The sequence below is a fragment of the Neofelis nebulosa genome, chromosome 15 (assembly GCF_028018385.1).
Source record: "Neofelis nebulosa isolate mNeoNeb1 chromosome 15, mNeoNeb1.pri, whole genome shotgun sequence".
In the NCBI taxonomy this organism is placed as follows: Eukaryota; Metazoa; Chordata; class Mammalia; order Carnivora; family Felidae; genus Neofelis; species Neofelis nebulosa.
In genome coordinates, this window is record NC_080796.1 from 10,959,362 (window position 1) to 10,977,582 (window position 18,221).

At 48.2% G+C, this 18,221-nt stretch overlaps 1 protein-coding gene across 3 annotated transcripts in view; it reads right to left on the minus strand.

Annotated features, from left to right (window-relative positions):
- Window positions 1-1,658: 1,658 nt before the first annotated feature.
- Window positions 1,659-18,221, minus strand: part of KIF26B (kinesin family member 26B) — a 470,603-nt gene continuing 454,040 nt past the window's right edge. For all 3 annotated transcript variants that reach the window (XM_058701126.1, XM_058701127.1, XM_058701128.1), the window contains 2 exons: window positions 17,978-18,128; window positions 1,659-8,522 (listed from right to left, as the gene is read on the minus strand). In XM_058701126.1, the coding sequence (XP_058557109.1) occupies window positions 8,374-8,522; window positions 17,978-18,128 (300 nt within the window). In that variant the 3' untranslated portion in view covers window positions 1,659-8,373. The remainder of the gene's footprint in view (window positions 8,523-17,977; window positions 18,129-18,221) is intronic.

Sequence of the window (18,221 nt, forward strand, 5' to 3'; positions counted from 1 at the left end):
CAGCAGACTTCTGCCCAGGTGTTTTCTGTTCTGCCTTCTTCTCCCAAAGGTCATCCATCCATCCATCTGCCCACCCGTCCATCCATCCATCCATTCATCCAACCACCCACCCACCCATTTATCCATCCATCCACCCATTTAGCCATCCATCCATCCATCCATCCATCTGTCCTTCCAACCTTCCATCCATCCTTCCTTCCCTTTCCTTCCTTCCATCCATCCATCCATCCAATTAATATTGCTTGAGTACCCACTACATCCCAGACTCTGTTCTAGATGAAGATATAGAAGAATGAGAGGCTCCCATGGGTGCTGGGAACACACCAGCTGCTGACAGGCCAAAGCATTTACACTCCAAGTGCTCTATATAAGAGTTTTCTAGAAACCAAGCCTTCACCTGGAAGAGCAAGTGGAAGCGTCAGCCACAGAGACACTGTTCTCCATGCAGGTGCAAGGACGGCCCAATCTCCTATTGCCATAAATGGTGTTGCCTTGCTCCATTTCTATGGCCTTCCAGTGTCCAGGGGCATCTGGAAGAGGGTGCCATGGTGGACAGAGTGTTCATGTTCTGAGATGAAAACGCAGGATCAAGAGGGAAAAAGAATAAGAGTAACACTAGGAACAATTTTGAGAGTTTAATGGTTTTAGAGACAAATACAGTAAGATCATACCTTTGGACCATTTCTTCCCAAAGTTAGGAGTGAGGGGGTTGGAACCAGTTCTGGATGCTCTCTTCTCTCGGGGAGGGGTGGGGCGGTGCTCAGGGTCAGGCAACACCTCCACTGTCCTTCTATTGAAGGGCATCATTTCTAGAAAACCCTTATGGCTTATGGCTTACAGCTTCTCAAGAACTTATGGCTTCTGCCTGGAGTGGCCCAAAGGGGGCCCAGGAAGGTCTGGTGTGTGATTCGGGGAGAACGGCAGGGAGCCTGGGAGGTGGGGGTGCCAGGCCCACACTGCCGGGTAGGAGACCCAGAGTCAGAGCAGGGCCGCGTGTGTTTGCTCTGAGCGGCCGGCTGCCCTCTCTCGCGGGAGGGGGGAGGAGCACGCGGATGTGTGCACGGATGTGGTACCAACATCTTGGCAAGTGCCTCGCTGCTCCTCAGGGGTCGGGACGGGACGAGACTGTCCTTGCCAGGGAGGGGTACTCTCGGAGACCTTTTCTTAGGCTCTGATCTCGTTTTGCTTTCTTACCTGAGTGCACCCGGTTGCACCTCACACCAGCACGGTTGTGACAAGGGGTTGTGTGTCCAGCCCAGGCCGGACTGAGAGCATCTCTGCCCTGTGCAAGCCTCTGACACCGGGCCGCGGAGAGGCACCATGCCAACGAAAATACCACATCAAGACCACGCCTCTCCACACTCACACGTGTGACCCCAACCGGGCGGCTGACCCTCAGGGAGGCCGAACAGTGAGGGGGTGGGGGGGAGCTCTGTGACTCAGCCCCCACGTGCACCTGGCCCCGGCTGAGCATCTGAACTTGGAGGCCAGCCCCACAGCGGAATAAGGCAGGCCCCATCCCGGGAGCTCCCTAGGGGACCGGGAGAAAACCCCCAGCCAAGGGGTTGCTCTAGTGTGCAGAACCCACATCCCAGACCCTGAACTGTTTTCCCCTCTCAACAGGATACATTGGATAGAGAGGCATCCAGGACTCTGAGTAGAAGAGAAGTGAACATTTAATGCCACTATAGTTTGATTCTTTTTAAACACCAGATTCTTTTTTTGACAACATTTTACACCTCATATGCCACAAAAGGTCCGAGATCATAGCCGGCAAACACTATCTTCACATTGCAAATGGCACACAGCTTCATGGATTCATGTCATCAGTTTTTGAGAACTAGAACCTCCTTTTCCAGGCTGTTCTCCGGGTAGACTGCTCATATTCATCATGATCAAGCCAGCAGCTAACTTGTATATAGCTACGTGAGGGCCCATACACAAAACCCAAATGTCTGCAAATAGGTTGCTGGGACCTGCCCAAGTACAGAATCGGTGAATTTCAGACTTTAACAAGTGACCTTTATTAAAAAGTTTTAACGGCAAACACTCGTAAGCTGAAGAACTTGATTTTTTCAAACGGCACCAATCTTTTATCCAAACAGTGAATTTAAAACGACGACGTTAAATACTACCATCGAATTTGGAAACAAGATTTGGTGGACGTGTCCGAGAACTGGCTGTTTCTGATACAATAAATGACTTACTTGGCAGGCCTTGTCTCCACTTTCCAAACCGGCCCATTTCTACAGATAAGCATATCTCTATATACATACATACATGATGAGAGCGGCAGGAACCACAACAATCGTTTAGCACAATGTCCTCGTGTTACAGATTAGAAAACGGAGTTAGGGAGTGTGGCCGAGGCCATAGGACTTTCGACAAAACTGGACTCAGAACTCTGGTTTTCGGTCCTATGCTGTTCCATCGCGTCACATCCCTTCTGTACACATGCCCCCATCTACACCCCGTGCACGCATGAGCGCCAGCACGGAGGCATGACGGACGTTCACGTATTCACACACCTCACAGGAAGAGCCCAAGATGCCGGACTCAAGTCACGTTCGCAATAAAACTACTCTGTGGACTTGGGCCGCTCACGGACTCTTGACTTCAGTTTCCTCATGTATAAATGATTATCCCCAGCTCCTAACACAGAGCTTGAATGTCTTCAAAGCACTTCCCATCGATGATACCATTTTCTCTCCACACTATCCCAGAAGGGCAGCTATGGTGACCCCCGATCTCCCGCTAGGGAGCCCGAGGCCCGGCCAAGTGGAGCCACTGGCCCAAGGTTGCATAGCGAGGGAGGGAACGGGGCCTGGCCCCCGGCTTCCTTACTCCTGGCTCACGGCTTTTCTCCTAGGTATAGCTGCCTCTCAAATGAGACTACTGACCCCAGCCCCACCCTGCCTCTCAGGGACCCAGGGAGGGGACAAGATGCCTTAAGTATTACGGGCTGTAAGACTCAGTAAAGTGCTTTGGTTTCTCCAGGAAAAACAGGTACTATCCACATCCGGGGGAAGGAGATCTGGTCGCTTTCCCAAACCCCCTTCTGTAGCGCCTGACGGGTAGGTGGGGCTCTCTGGGGACGGCGACAACTTACTACCGTCCACACTTTCCTCAGAATTCTCAGGTATTCCGTCCAGGCCTGTGGAGGCCAATTTCCAAGCCCATTATCATCAAATTCAAACTGAAGGGACCTTTCCCCCCTCAGCTATTCGCTATAGAAACAGCTTAGATTTTGAACTTAGCCCTGTACTTTGAGGATTGGACCCTAATCCCTGCTCTCCAGATTTATCTATCTTTCCTCCCCGGGGCCCGTGTCTCCATCAGCAGACCTCACTAGAGGGCGGGGAAAGAACAGCCAATGCCCCCGACTTACACTTTAATGCATAGCACTTGGATAGCGTTTCCAAGTGTGATGTATAAGTAAAGGATAAAACACAAGTGATGCTATAAAACAATATCCTGAGTTTGCAAAGAAATTAAACTTCCTCCTAGGTTGAGCATGACCGTGGGCTGTTGGTTAGCCGTGGGGGGAATGAAGGCATGAGCCTTCTTAGCTGTGTCTGCGTGAAGCAGACGTGTGAGTGCCTGTATTGGAGCACTCACCCCTCCACGCACGGGCACAAGTCCGTCTGGAGAGTGTTCACTGGGTGCACTGAAGGCTCTCTACCGCCTCGAGCGCCATTCTGGGTCCGACATTATGACATCATTTCCGGTTCTGAGGAGGGCCACCCAAAAGCAGAATGTGTTTGTTCAGGAATGAATCAACTAGCTTCTAAGAATGGACAAAAAACTTTTTTGACAAGAAGGGCTTGAGCTACACAGGCTTCTCCTGGGTTGGAATTGGGCTTTTATCTGGAAATGAACAGTTTGTAAATTTAAAAATATATATATGTATTTTTGTCAGGAAAATTGCTAAGTGACACAAATTTGTGAGTTCTTACCCACAAATGTTGATGGATATCTGCTGAAGGAGGGGGAAAGAGATATTATAGTCCAGAGAAACATAGTTTTTCTACCGCCTGTTTCTTGACCACCTCCCACCCCCCAACTCCAAAACCCCTTTAGACCATTTCTTGGCAGTGTCCGTGAAACTGGGCATCTGGCTTTGTTTCATGTGGGACAGACAGTGGGCTGTGCTGGGCTTTCTCAGTGCAGCAAGGTCTCTCATGTGGCAGTGGTGAGGAGAGTCCCTCCGTCGCGGGACGCCAGGCAGTGGCAGGGAGACCCCGGGGACGGCGGGACCGGGCAGTTTATTTAGCATCAACTAGTTGTGACAAGACTTTCAACCTCTTTCTTACATGACACGGTTTCAGGGTTGAAAAGATGTTGCCTTTAAAAGTGAGGAAATCCTTTAGGATATACTCAGAGTGCGTGAATATTCCAGAAGGAAAGAAAAATGAGTATATTCTCCTTGATTTCTTCTGGTTTCAATTGTGACACGGACTCATCTTTAGTAATTTCTTTTGCAGCCTGAAATCCTTTTGGGAATAAGGAACTTTAAAACATTCACTGCATAGTTTTTGGGGTGCCTCAACTACACATCAGCCCTGGCTAATGAGACTGGCCCCTGTGTCTTCAGTGACCAGTCGGTCGGCTCTTGGAAGCCTGGCTCTCGGTCCCATGAAGCCCAGGTCAGTGAACTGCTTTCATACGGTGACACTTAAGGGTTACGGATTAATCCAAATTCACCATCAGCTTTAGAATCTGAAGTCCAGAGAAGAAGGGCCCCTTGCCCTCCACGAACAGAAATCCAAGAACAGGCACAAGATGCGAATGCGTGTGTCGGACCTTTGGAACCACTTTCCCGGATGGTATTTGTGGCCACGGTGAAGCCACTGCCATCTTCCAGGAGCACAGACTTCAAGCTCAAGACTAATTTCTGACAACTGGCCAGATTCTTGCCTGCGGGGTTCCCTGTGCTGGGCTGCCATCTTCTCCCCGTTCCCCACCCCCCAGCTCAGGGTCCCTTGTATGACCCTCCCCCCTCCCCGCATCTGCACCAACTTCCCCGTGTTCAGAATAGCAACACAAGATAAAACAGCGAACGCAGTGTTCTGATTTCGAATCTGGACGAGATGAAAGTTAGCGACAGCTTCTCCGTGATGGAGGGAGGAATTCAAGGGCAAGAAGATCAAAGGTTGCAGCTCTCAGGTGGGGACCGGAAGCCTGGGATAAAGCCAACTGTCACTCTGTCACAGCACAAAGCAGCATCATGAAAAGCAAGATGGATTTACTCCGCGGGAAACAATATCACTACTTCCCTTTTGTCTTTGTCTGTCTGCGTTTTGTTCTGCTTAATGCTACACCTCACGCTAAACTATTTGGAGGGTGGAGGGCAGATTTCAGACGAGGAATTAAGGCTTTATGCATCGAAACGTTAATTTCAAATAAGAAATTTCCGGTCCTTCTATGTGTGGATAATGGGAGTTCTGTGCCATTCTCCTTGCCTTCTTGGGTTATCTGTCACCAAGACCAAAATGTGGAACCACTTATCTGGTCATTCAGCAAGGCATTCTTCAGTTAGTGGGATAGTTGGTCACACCTGCTTTCTTTTGTGCCCGAACAGCATCCTCTATAGTCAACTCACAGGTAGAACCAGGAACCAGCACGTGACAGCATGAAATTCATGACGTCTTCACATAGTTAATCAATACTAGGTACATGAAGATGTTTGCAGCTTACGTAGGTTTAAAAGAATGAAAGAAAAAGAAAAGAAAAAGCCAGAATGGACAACCTCCACACAAAGTTGTAGTCCTCAGCCTGGCTGACGACATCCCGCGAGACGTTCCATGGCGTGGCATCCTGGGGAAGCCAACTGGACTCAGTAAGACAGCTCTTGGTTTCACTCAATGCTTTTGCTCTCTTGTGGAGTTGCTACCAGTGTACGAAAGCAGGCTTCGGTAGGAGGAAAGATTCCACTAATTGAGATTTTAAGTTTCTGTAGATGTTTCCACTTGGCCTCACTCCAGGGAAGGCATCAGCACCCCCTTGCCTGGGGAAGCCTGCGCAGTGTGGTGACCTGGAAGCTGGGGGTGACGCACCGGGGAAAATGCTGAGTACGCGGGGTGCTCGTCAAGTGATTTGTTTCCAATGAAGACCAGAATACTCACCTTTGACAACTCCCCAATTAAAGGCTTTGCATGAAGCAGTATATTTCAGAGCAGAAACCCAAGGGGATGCAAATTCAAGGCTCAGAAGATGGGCATCCTTTGGCCAAGATCCAGAAGCTTCCACAACATTGCCATTGAACAAGTCTGTTCGTACAGGTGCTGTGAGACCAGAGGCGTGGCCAGAGCCTTGCACTGCCCCGCAGGCTGGGGTTAAGGCTGAGGAGTGGGGTGGGGAGGCCATGCTTCCCCACGTGACAGACAGACTTGTTAAACTAGGGAGATCGGTCCATTCCTGAACACTTCCATGTTTCTGCCCATCAGGCTCTCCGATGAGACCGTATCCTGCGTGTCCCTCTGTGTAGGAGCAGGCTCTGACAATGTGGAGCTCGACTTGTCATCCATGAGGCTGGCTTCCAGTCTAGGGGGCTGACTTCCAAACACTCAAGCCGCTAGCACCATCTGTGCCTGTCCTGGCCAGTAAAGGGTCAGGTAGCCGGGCTCATGAGACCTCGGTTCCTATGTACCGAGTTTGGCTGAGTTTCGCCGGCACAGACGTGCACAGGTCTGTTTCCTTGGGGGGCAGCTGGGGCTGAGGTGCTGGGAAGCAGGGGCTGTCTAGCCTAGAAATAGGCTCCTGATGCTATGCTGCATTTGAGGGCAAACGTGAGTAGTATTCTCTGAGAGGCTGAGCCCTCTTAACCACGAGCAGGTGAGGGCCCTGACCTGGGAGGTAAGAGGAGGCTGCTGCTCCTCCACAGCTGGTCTCAGATAATCCGCTGACCACTCGGTGCCTTGGGGTTCCATCACTACAGTGGGTATGAGAGTCCCTAAGGGGGGGGGGGCGGTCGTGGTAGAATGAACATCTCAATCTGAGGCTTAGGTCCTACGTCGCTGGGACCTAAGACCTGGACAAAAGCCCTGGGCCCTGGCTCTCCAGGGGGGTGTGGTTCGCCACAGGAAACCTCTCCGCCTTCTGGTGCCAGGCCCGAGGGGACGAGCCTGTCCTTTCTAGGGATGGAGGCCTCGGGACATGGGAGACTGGGGACCGTTTGCACTGAAGCAGCACCCTGGACAACAGAGCCGTGGTGTGATCCCAACCTCCTTTGTTATTCTGAACCCATACTGTTGAGTCTCTGAGTACATTCTCTCAACTGGGGAAGATCCCCTGCTTCTAACAAACTCGCAAGACTGGAGAACAAAAAGTATGGCTCTCTTGAGTCGGTTCAAGCTCTCAATCCAGTCTTTGGAATCAAAACGACCATGGAGAATGTTTTGAGGGCCATGAAAAACCCCGGGTTTGTGGGCAAAGGAACGAGCACACGCATCGGGAAGGTGAAGATGTGTCGTCAGCAACAAACATCCCTCTCCAAGGGCACGTAAGGCCCGGGTCACACAGGCTTCTTTTCCCTTCAAAACGCGGCCCCCGTCGCCTCTCCCGTTCTCTCAAGCCCACGTGCACCTGCCCCACGAGTCCGCCCGCTGCCCCTGCCCCCTGCTGCGGGGTGGCATCGAGTGTCACCTGCTGTTCCGACCTTCTCTGGAGACACACTGGCTTGTGCCCGTGCGGCCCCTATGCTCTGTGCAAGTGGCCTTAGCGGAAGAACCGTAAAGGACAGTTAACATTTATTCATAAGCAATACTGATTAGGGAACAGATCTACAAACACTACTTACGTAGAAACAGCAAGTCAGAAATCGGATCAAACACCAAGAGAAAACGAGCTGCAAATACATTTCAAAAAACGCATGGGGTTTGTTTTGTTTTGTGGTTGTTTCTGTCTGGACCAGCACCGTCTGGACACGAGAAAGTATGAACAGAAAGGTTTGGATAATAAAGATTTGCAAGGCACTTAATCAGTCGCTCTGGGGAATCCGCTGTTCCGGTCTCGCTCCCGACAGCGATCCTGTGCGCACCCTCGCCCCTTCCCACAAAGCCAGAGAAGAGAGAGGTCTCTTGCCAGCAGGACCCCTGTATAAACAAGTTCTTGAAAGTTCCTCAAAGTGCTTTTTCAGTCTCACGGGGCTTCCACGTCCTTGGGCTTTCCATCGTTTCCTCCTCCCACACGCGCGGTGTTCGCACCTTTCCTACAGAAAACACCAGAAAACTGCCTCCCGCTCAGCGCTCACTCCAGACTTGCACCAACCTTCATCCTCCTTCTGCTGTGTCCCAGCCGCCGGCACCAAGGGCCAGGCGAGGGGCTGGCTGTGGGGTCCCGGGGGGCCAGGGGCTGGCAGGCCAGGCCGGCGCCTCACCGGCGCCGGGAGGTGATGTCAAAGCAGGTGACCATCATGAGGTGGGCCTTGCAGAAGTTGACACGGCTCTCCAGGCGCTCCGTCACGCACTCCAGTGCCTCGAGGTACTCCAGGGAATCCAGCTCCCAGACCTGCTCCAAGTCAACTGCAAAGGAGGAGAGGGCTGGTGGAGACGCGGAGGGCACCTCCCGCTCACCACCTGCCGCCCCTGTGTCCCCCTGCCCGCTTCGCCGCCTCCCCGGGCTGGGACGGGACCCTGCCCGCCACCTGCATTTACACCGGGGCCCTCCGCTCTCACGGTGATTTCAGACACCTCTCATTTTACGGAGACTCTACTGAGGGATCAGGCGACGCTCCAGCTCAGCTCACCCCCATCCACCTCCAGCACAGGCTGTGGGCCTCGACAGAGCCATTATTCTTTATTAATGATAAAATAAATCTCCAAGCCGGGGTGCAGAGAATCCCCTCCTTTCTGGGGGTCTCCTCACCTGAGTGACACTTATCCCTTTGGCTACGTACATTATGGTCGTTCTTCTCTGCGTATTTCTTCTCACAGCCGCACACAACTGCCTCTCTGAGCAGGTGGAGTAACCCGACCCTGTCTCCTGGCACCTCCTACTTTCACACACTCACTGGTGGTTCAGGAAATGATGAAGCCAACATCTATGATAATTAGGATCCCTTGCACTGGGCACACGACCTGAGATTTAGGACCCAGATGCCGTCCCCCAGGTTCGGGCCTGCACAGAGCGAACAGTCTGCTTCCTTCAGTCCCTAAAGAGCAGTTATCTGGGGCCATTCCCTCCTGTCCCCGGGCCCCTGCTCTGTCCAGCGGTGACTGGGCAGGTGGGGGCGGGGGGGTTGGGCTGCCTGGCACTGGCTTCAGGGCAGCCGCAGGGGGCCCAGCGTGGACAGCAGCCAGGGTGGGGGGATGGCCCTGGAATCTGAGGTGGACACTTGCATTGCACTCTGGGTCAGCCATGGCTACCCTCCACCAGCTCAGGTGCCTTAAAAGCAAAATGAGAGTCACAGCCGCTACTCTGCCTCCTTTACCAAACTCGAGTTGCCACGGAGAGTACAATAAAAATGAGAGGTTGAAAGTGAACACGGCCCCAGAACTGTGACTCGAGTGCCGGGGAAACGCACGGGGTTCTCAGGAGGGCTGCCTCTTGTTACAGGTGCGTTAACTGAGACCTTGGCAAGGGAGGTGATTTGCTCAGGGTCACAGACCCTCAGGGCTGGAGCCGGGGATGAGACCGAGGGCTCCTGAGTGTCTAAAGTTTAAAAAACAGAGGGACGAGAAAAATAATACAAAATTAAACACAGAGGGAAGGCCCAAGATGGCGACGGAGGAGAACCCTGAACTCACCTCCCCCTCCTCGACACATTAAATGTGTGCCTCCCTGCTGAGCAAATCTTCCTGACGAAGAACTGAGGGCTGACTGAAGGCTGCCTGCACGACAAAGGATGGAGGGACCGCACAGAGAACCAGGAGAGGGATGGAGACACGGCAATGAAGGGAGACCCACCCCCAACACTGCTTCCTGCCCGGGGTGCTGTCAGCTGCTGGGAGGGATAGAACTGAGGGGCCAGGAGCAGATTCGTCAGCCCTGGGGCACAGGGAAAAAAAAGCCATGGTTTCAAAGGGCAACTAGAACAGAAAGGAACCAGCCCTGGGCCAAATAGTGAGAGGCTTTGCTAGAACTCTCTTCAAGCCGGAGGGGCTGGGGAGCGTTGTAGTTTACATTCACCCTCTGCCTTCACAGCACAGAAGGGAGCTCAGTCCAGGTGCCATAGCCAGCCTGCCATCTCAGTGAGCCCTGGGCCCTCAGCCCACTCTGGCTCCAGATGCTCTGTGGCACAGAAAAAAAAGCCACAGTTTTGGTTTTTTTTTTAACGTTTTAATGTTTATTTATTTTTGAGGGAGAGAGACAGAGTGCGAGCCGGGGAGGGGCAGAGAGAGGGAGACAGAATACAAAGCAGAGTCCAGGCTCCGAGTTGTCAGCACAGAGCCCGACGTGGGGCTTGAACCCACGAACTGTGAGATCATGACCTGAGCCGGAGTCAGGTGCTCAACCAACTGAGTCACCCAGGAGCCCCCAAAAAGCCACAGTTTTTTTTTTTTTTAATTTTTTTTTTCAACGTTTTTTATTTATTTTTGGGACAGAGAGAGACAGAGCATGAACGGGGGAGGGGCAGAGAGAGAGGGAGACACAGAATCGGAAACAGGCTCCAGGCTCCGAGCCATCAGCCCAGAGCCTGACGCGGGGCTCGAACTCACGGACCGCGAGATCGTGACCTGGCTGAAGTCGGACGCTTAACCGACTATGCCACCCAGGCGCCCCAAGCCACAGTTTTAAAAAGCAGTAAGAGTATACAGGTACTGGCCCTAGAACTCTGCCAAATAGCAAGGAAGCTGCTGGAACTCTCTCCAGGATGACAGCACAGGCTAGGGCCATGGTTTCCAGTCCCCCTTCACCTTGATAGTGCAGACAGGAGCAGGGTTGAGACACCTAGCTGGCCTGCTGCTACAGCAAATCCCAGACCCTCAGCCCACACTGGCCCTAGCAGTCCCACCAACATGGTCCCAGTGTGGCACACACCTGATGGTCCTGGACGGTGTTCACAAAGCTCCAGCCATCTTGCCAAGGTGACACAGGTTCAAAGCACCATGGAACACCCCAGGCCTGCACCACTGCAGCCCCAGCTGTCCCACCAGGGAAGTCTCAGCACAGACTGCCCCATTCCCTAGCCTGTACCAGCTGCAGCTATAGCCAGCCAGCCAAGGATGCCAGGCACAGACAGTCAAAACACAGGGGACATTCCTACACAGGATCACTCCTTCAAGTTTATGAGAAGAAATAAACACATAGAAACACAGACAGTCAAACAAAATGAGGAGACAGAGGAATATACTCCAACTGAAAGAACAAGACAAACCCTCCAAAAAAGAACTAAAGGAAATGGAGATAAGCAATCTACCCGATGAAGAGTTCAAAGAAATGGTCATAAGAATGCTCACCTGAACCTGACTGGAGAGAGAAGTGGATGAGCTCAGTGAGAACTTAAACAAAGAGACCAAAAACATAAATAAGAACCAGAGTTGAAGAATACATAACTGAAATGAAAAATAGGTAAGAAGGAATCAACAGCAGATTAGAGGAGGCAGAAAATGGATAAGTGATCTGGAAAATAGTAATGAAAAGTATTCAGCTGAATAACAAAAAGTAAAAATAATAATAGACAATGAGATATATTAAGGGACCTCTGGGACAACGTCAAATGTACTAACATTCACATTATTGGGGCCCCAGAAGGAGAAGAGAAAGAGAAAGGGGCAGAAAACTTATCTGAAGAAATAATAGCGGAAAACTTCCCAACGTGGGGAAGAAAGCACAGTGTTTCAAACAAGGTGAACTCAAGAAGGTCCACTTCAAGACATATAATAATTAAAATGTCAAGGATTAAATATAAAGAGAATTTTTAAAGCGGCAAGAGAGAAGCAACCAGTTACATACAAGGGAAACCTCATAAGAATATCAGCTGCTTTTTTAGCAGAAACTTGGCGGGCCAGAAGGGAGAGTCATGATAAATATAAAGTTCTGAAAGAAAAAAAACCTAATACCAAGAATAATCCAGTTGGCAAGATTATCATTCAGAATTGAAGGGGAGATAAAGAATTTCCCAAACAAAAGTTAAAGGAGTTCATCACCACTAAAAGAGCCTTATAAAAAAATGTTTAAAGAGACTGAAGTAGGAAAGAAAATGCCTTAATTAGAAGAAAATTATGCAAGGAAAATAATTCACGAGTAAAGCAAACATACAGAGCAATCACTTACAAAAGCTAGTATGAAGGTTGAAAGAAAAAAGTAATAAAACCAATTATATCTAAAAAACTAGGGGGCGCCTTGTAGCTCAGTCAGTTAAGTGTCCGAATTCAGCTCAGGTCATGATCTTGCCGTTCATGATCTGGCGGTTCATGAGTTCAAGCTCCACATCAGGCTCTGTGCTGACAGCTCAGAGCCTGGAGCCTGCCCAGAATTCTGTGCCTCCCTCTCTCTCTGCCCCTCCCCTGCTCGTGCTCTGTCTCTCCATCTCTCAAAAATAAACAAACATTTAAAAAAATTTAAAAAAAATAAAAAATTAGTTATAGGGACTCACAAAAAGATGTAAAATATGATAACATGTATATAAAATGTGGAGGGGGGAGCAAAAATGAAGTTCTTTTAGACTGTATTCCATTACCTTCAATTTAATATGGACGGCTATATATCTAGGATGCTAAATAGGAACCACAAACCAAAAAGCTACAATAGATACAAAAAAATAAAAAGAAAACCGAGCATGACACTAAAGGAAGTCATCAATCACAAGGAAAGAAAACAAAAGAAGAGCAAAGATGAACTACAAAAACAACCAGAGAGCAATTAATAAAATGGCAATAAGTCCACATCTATTGATAATTACTTTCAGTGTAAATGGTCTCAATGCTCCAGTCAAAATACATCGGGTGACAAAACATAAAAAACCAAGACCAATCTATATGCTGCCTACGAGAGACTCACTTCATACCTAAAGACACATACAGACTGAAAGTGAGGGGATGGAAAAAGATATTCCATGCAAATAGAAGCGGATAAATAAATAAAGTCAGGTTTAGCAATACTTTTAGCAAACAAAACCGACTTTGAAACAAAGACTGTAAGAAGAGACAAATAAGGGAATTACATAAAGACAAAGAAATTAATACAATAAGAGGATACAACAAGTGTAAATATCTATGCACCCAACAGTGGAGCACCTACATACATAAAGCAAATATTAACAGACATAAAGGAAGAAATTGACAGTCACACAACAATAGTAGGGGACTTTAACACACCACTGACATCAATCAATCATCCAAGCAGAAAATCAACAAGGAAACAATGACTTTGAATGACATATTAGACCAGATGGACTTAGCAGATACATACAGGAACAATCCATCCCCAAACTACAGAATACACATTCTTTTCAGATGCACACGGAATATTCTCCAGGAAAGATCACATGTCAAGACACAAAACAAGTCTCAATAAATTTAAGAAGACTGAAATCATATCAAATATCTTTCTACCCACAATGGTATGAAAGTAGAAATCAATTACAGGAAAAAACCTGACAACCACAATCATGTGGAAGCTAAACAACAGACTACTAAACAACCAATGTGTCGGTGAAGAAATCTAGGTGGAAATGAAAAAAAAAAAATACATGGAGACAAATGCAAATGAAAACACAATGATCCAAAATTGAGATACACCAAAAGTAGTTCTAAGTGGGAACTTTATAGGAATACAGGCCTACCTCAAGAAACAAGAAAAATCTGAAACAATCTCTTCTCATACCTAAAGGAAGCAGAAAAAGAAGAAAAAAGCCCAATGCTAGCAGAAGAAAGGAAAAAATAAAGATCAAAGCAGGAATAAATGAAATAGAGACTTAAAAAATAGAAAAGATCAATCAAACCAAGAGCTGGTTCTTTGAAAAGAAAAACAAAATTGATAAACTTTTAGGTATACTCATCAAAAAAAAAAATAGACTCAAATAAAGAAAATCAGAAATGAAAGAGAAAAACAAGTAACATCACAGAAACACAAAGGAATACAAGGAAAAATACAATGAAATGATTTTTCATTTTAGAATGGAAACTTTGCCAACAAATTGGACAACCTAAAGAAATGGATAAATTCCTAGGAACATACAAACTTCCAAAACTGAATCCAGAGGAGACAGAGAGTCTGAACTGATGGCTAGTAGTAAAATTGAATCAGTAATCAAAAACTTCCAACAAACAAAAGCCCAGGACCAGATGGATTCAAGGTGAATTCTACCCATCATTTAAAGAAGAGTTAATACCTATTCTCTTCAAACTACTCCAAAAGGAAGCTTCCAAATTAATTCTAAGGGGCCAGCATTACCCTGATACCATAGTCATATAAAAACACTATAAAAAAATATAGGCTAATATTCCTGATGAATATAGATACAGAAATCCTCAACAAAATATTAGCAAACCACATTCAACAATACATTAAGAGAAGCATTCACCTTGAATAAGTGGAACTTATTCCACAGATGCAAAGATAGTTCAATATCCACAAATCAATTAAAGTGATATGTCACATTAATACATTGAAGGATGAAACCCATATGATCATCTCAATAGATGCAGAGAGAGCATTTGACAAAGTACAACATCTGTTCATGATAAAAACTCTCAAACTGAGTTTAGAGGGAACAACATCAACATAATAAACGCCATATATGACAAACCCATAGCGAACACCATACTCAATGTGGAGAAACTGACAGCTTTTCCTCTAAGATCAAGAATAAGAAAAAGATGTCCACTCATTTTTATTCAACTTAGTACTGGAAGTCCTAGCCATAGAAATCAGACAATAAAAAGAAATAAAAGGCATCTAAATTGGTAAGGAAGAAATAAAACTGTCGCTACATGCAGATGACATGATACTCTGTAACGAAAGCCCTGAAGACTCCACAAAGAAACCATTAAGAGTAATAAATTAACTCAGGAAAGTTGCAGGATATGAGATTAATATACAGAAATCTGTTGCATTTATTTACAAGAATAATGAGCTGGCCAAAGGAGAAATTAAGAAAACAATTTAAAGGGCGCCTGTGTGGCTCAGTCGGTGGAGCGTCCGACTTCGGCTCAGGTCATGATCTCGCGGTCTGTGGGTTCGAGCCCCGCGTCGGGCTCTGTGCTGACAGCTCAGAGCCTGGAGCCTGTTTCAGATTCTGTCTCCCTCTTCCTCTGACCCTCCCCTGCTCATGCTCTCTCTCTCTCTCTGTCTCAAAAATAAATAAATGTTAAAAAAAAATTTAAGAAAACAATTTAAAATTGCACCAAAAATAATAAAATGCTTAGGAAGAAAACTTAACCAAGGAGGTGGAATATTATTCAGCCATAAGAAAGATCAAGTTCTTTCCATCTGCAACAACATCAATGGACCCAGAGGGCACCATATGCAACAACATCAATGGACCCAGAGGGCACCATACTTAGGGAAAGACAAATGCTATTTGATTTCACTTATATGCAGAATTTAAAAGAGATGAAAAATTGCACAAACGGAAAATCAGGAACAGACCCATAAATACAGAGAGCAAACTGGTGGTTGCCTGAAGGGAGGAGGGGGGAGGGAGGAACAGGCTTCCAGTTAGGGAACCAATATGTCACGGGGATGGAAGGCGTGGCTTCTGATTCTGGGTCTCCCTCCCTCCCTCTTCCTCTCACGGGGAATATAGTCAATGGTGTGGTCACGGTGTCGTGTGGTGACAGACGGTGCCACACGTGCAGTGAGCACAGCACAACATAGAGAATCAGCGTGTTGTACACCTGAAACTAACATAACAGAGCATGGCAATATTGCATGGCAATAAAGAATAAACAAAATTAAAAAAATTAAAAACAGAATCTACCATGACATACCTTTCTCAGGCTATGTTACTGGACCACCTCGAAAGTGGCATCGGAATTAAGAAAAATAAAAATGGATGCCAGCACATAGATTTCTGTGCCAATAGTCAGCTTATCACCCACTCCCAGTGCATCATCAGCCTGTGGCCTCACTGGTTTTTTTGTTTTTGTTTTTTTTTTGCTCGTTTTTGGTTTCATTTCATCTTAAAGGACCAATCTGTGTTTCTGCCTTCATGTAGCCTTCTGTTCATTGCCTTTCTGAGCATCAAACAGTCGCTGATTCTAGACAGGTACAAAGGCATGAAGGAAGTGATTGTTTTCTGGAAGTGATTACACATAATGTGCTCATGTGTAAGCTCACTCCCATCTGGGAAAAAAAACGAGACTTTGTAAGATAAAGACAGTTCTCGAGCTTGCCTCAGGCATAAACGGCACTCAAAAAACTAAAACTTTAATGAAAACAGCACAAATGAAGGCTGGGGGGTTGGGGGGGGTGGTGCCAGAATGGGCAACCCCGGGACCTTGAGGCTCCTGGGATTTGTGAAAGGAGATGGGTTATCCATGAGTGGGGGAGAAGTGAGCACTGGGCCCCATATTTATGCCATGACCAGACATTGGCTAGCGTCCTTATTCATGTCATCGCACCCCACCAGGGCCTGAGAGTGTGGGTCCGTGTCCCCGTACAGTCTCTAACCGGGGACCTAAGTCCGCGCACTGTGCAGGCAGGTGCTAGGCAACTGTCTTCTGCTGATGACTTGTATTCGGTTCTGGGATAATAACAACAGTACTACGAGTACAACTAGTCCTGCTACTAAGCACCTTCATCAAGCACCCAGCAGCATCACTCACTCCCTCCTCATGACCCCCCACGAAGTAGGTTCCACGACACTTCCCATTTTACAGCTCGGGAAATCAAGGCTCAGGGAGGCCCCACAGTTCGTGTGCGGGAAAGCCACCTCTGATCAGGTCTGCGGGACTGTGGTCATCCCACAAACGGTGCAACACGGAGGGATGCTTGGCAGACTGGTCACCACCCTCTGTCCTCAGGTTGGCGCACTGGATCCTCGCAAGTACCCAGGGAGGTGCTCAGGCGATGTTACCACCCCGTTCTTACGGAAAAGAAACTGCTGGAGGGCAGACTGCTCTTAGGGGTAGGACACAGCCAGGAGGCTGACAAGTTCTGTCCCTTTCTTCTGGGCCCAATATTTCTGCAGACTCCACCTATCCAGGGGACTCTCTGAGCCAGGGGACACAGTGGAGACGGTGACTGATGTGTGGGAGGGGAGAGGCAGGGGGTAGTGGGGGAGCAAGGGGGACAGTGGTGAAGGGCAGGAGACCAGTGGAGGCAGAGGGGGAAGAGCTGCTGAGTGCCGGACAGGGAGGGAAAGGAATTTTATTGGCAGCTATGCATTTTATTCCACAAAGTCTTCCAGCCTTGGGTCCCATATCAGTGAAATAGTTGGGACCAGATCTGAGCTTTATTTTGCAGTAAATGGAATGGTTAGGAACAAATAAATACGAGACAATTGAATCTGTCAGAGAGAGCAAAATTGTTCTGAATTGTTAGGAGACGGTTACTGTCACCCTGGGCTTTCTATTAAATAGAAATAACACGGCGAATGTTACTTTTTTTTCCACTCAAAAATGTTTTTTTTCCTGCTCTCTGGGTTCTTTGTGAGGCTTTTCTAGGATTGCACATTCTACCCTATTAAGAGCTCTATAAATTCTTGTGTATTTCAGGCTAGATATGCAACGTGATTTTGTGGCCCAAGAGCAGATTTGTAATGCAACTTCATGTCTGGCTGATCTGACATATGCAGGATGGGGCGGGGGGGGCGGGGTGTGTGGAATCTCATTTTCAGATGCTTTGGACTGAGACACATAAGAAAAATTCTCGCAAGAGCAACACTCCCCACCCCTTTTTGCTGCCCACCCCGCCCACCTTCCCTACAGAGAGTGAGACCGTGGGCTCAGAGCTACTGTGTCCATTTGATGGTGTCCAAGCCCTCGGGTCCCGGCACCATCCATGGACACCTCACCCCGGGACGTGTGCCAGGCCTGGTTCGCCGGCCAACCCAGCAGTCCCAGAGACGGGAATGAACCTGGGGTCTTACATTCGCGGAGCCACTTGTTGGGATCCAGCATCAGGTGCTGCTTGGTGACCTCCAGCTCCTTCATCAGCCACTCATACTTGGCTCGGACCTCGGCGATTCTCTGCTGGCGATGCTCCAGAATTTTCAGCTTTGCGTTGAAGCACGTGACCTCCTACAAGGTAGACGAGAAGGCGTGGGGGTGCGGGGAGAGGAGAGCCTCTCCCACCCAGCTCGGACCCACGCAGCCTCTTCTAGATGGGAACGC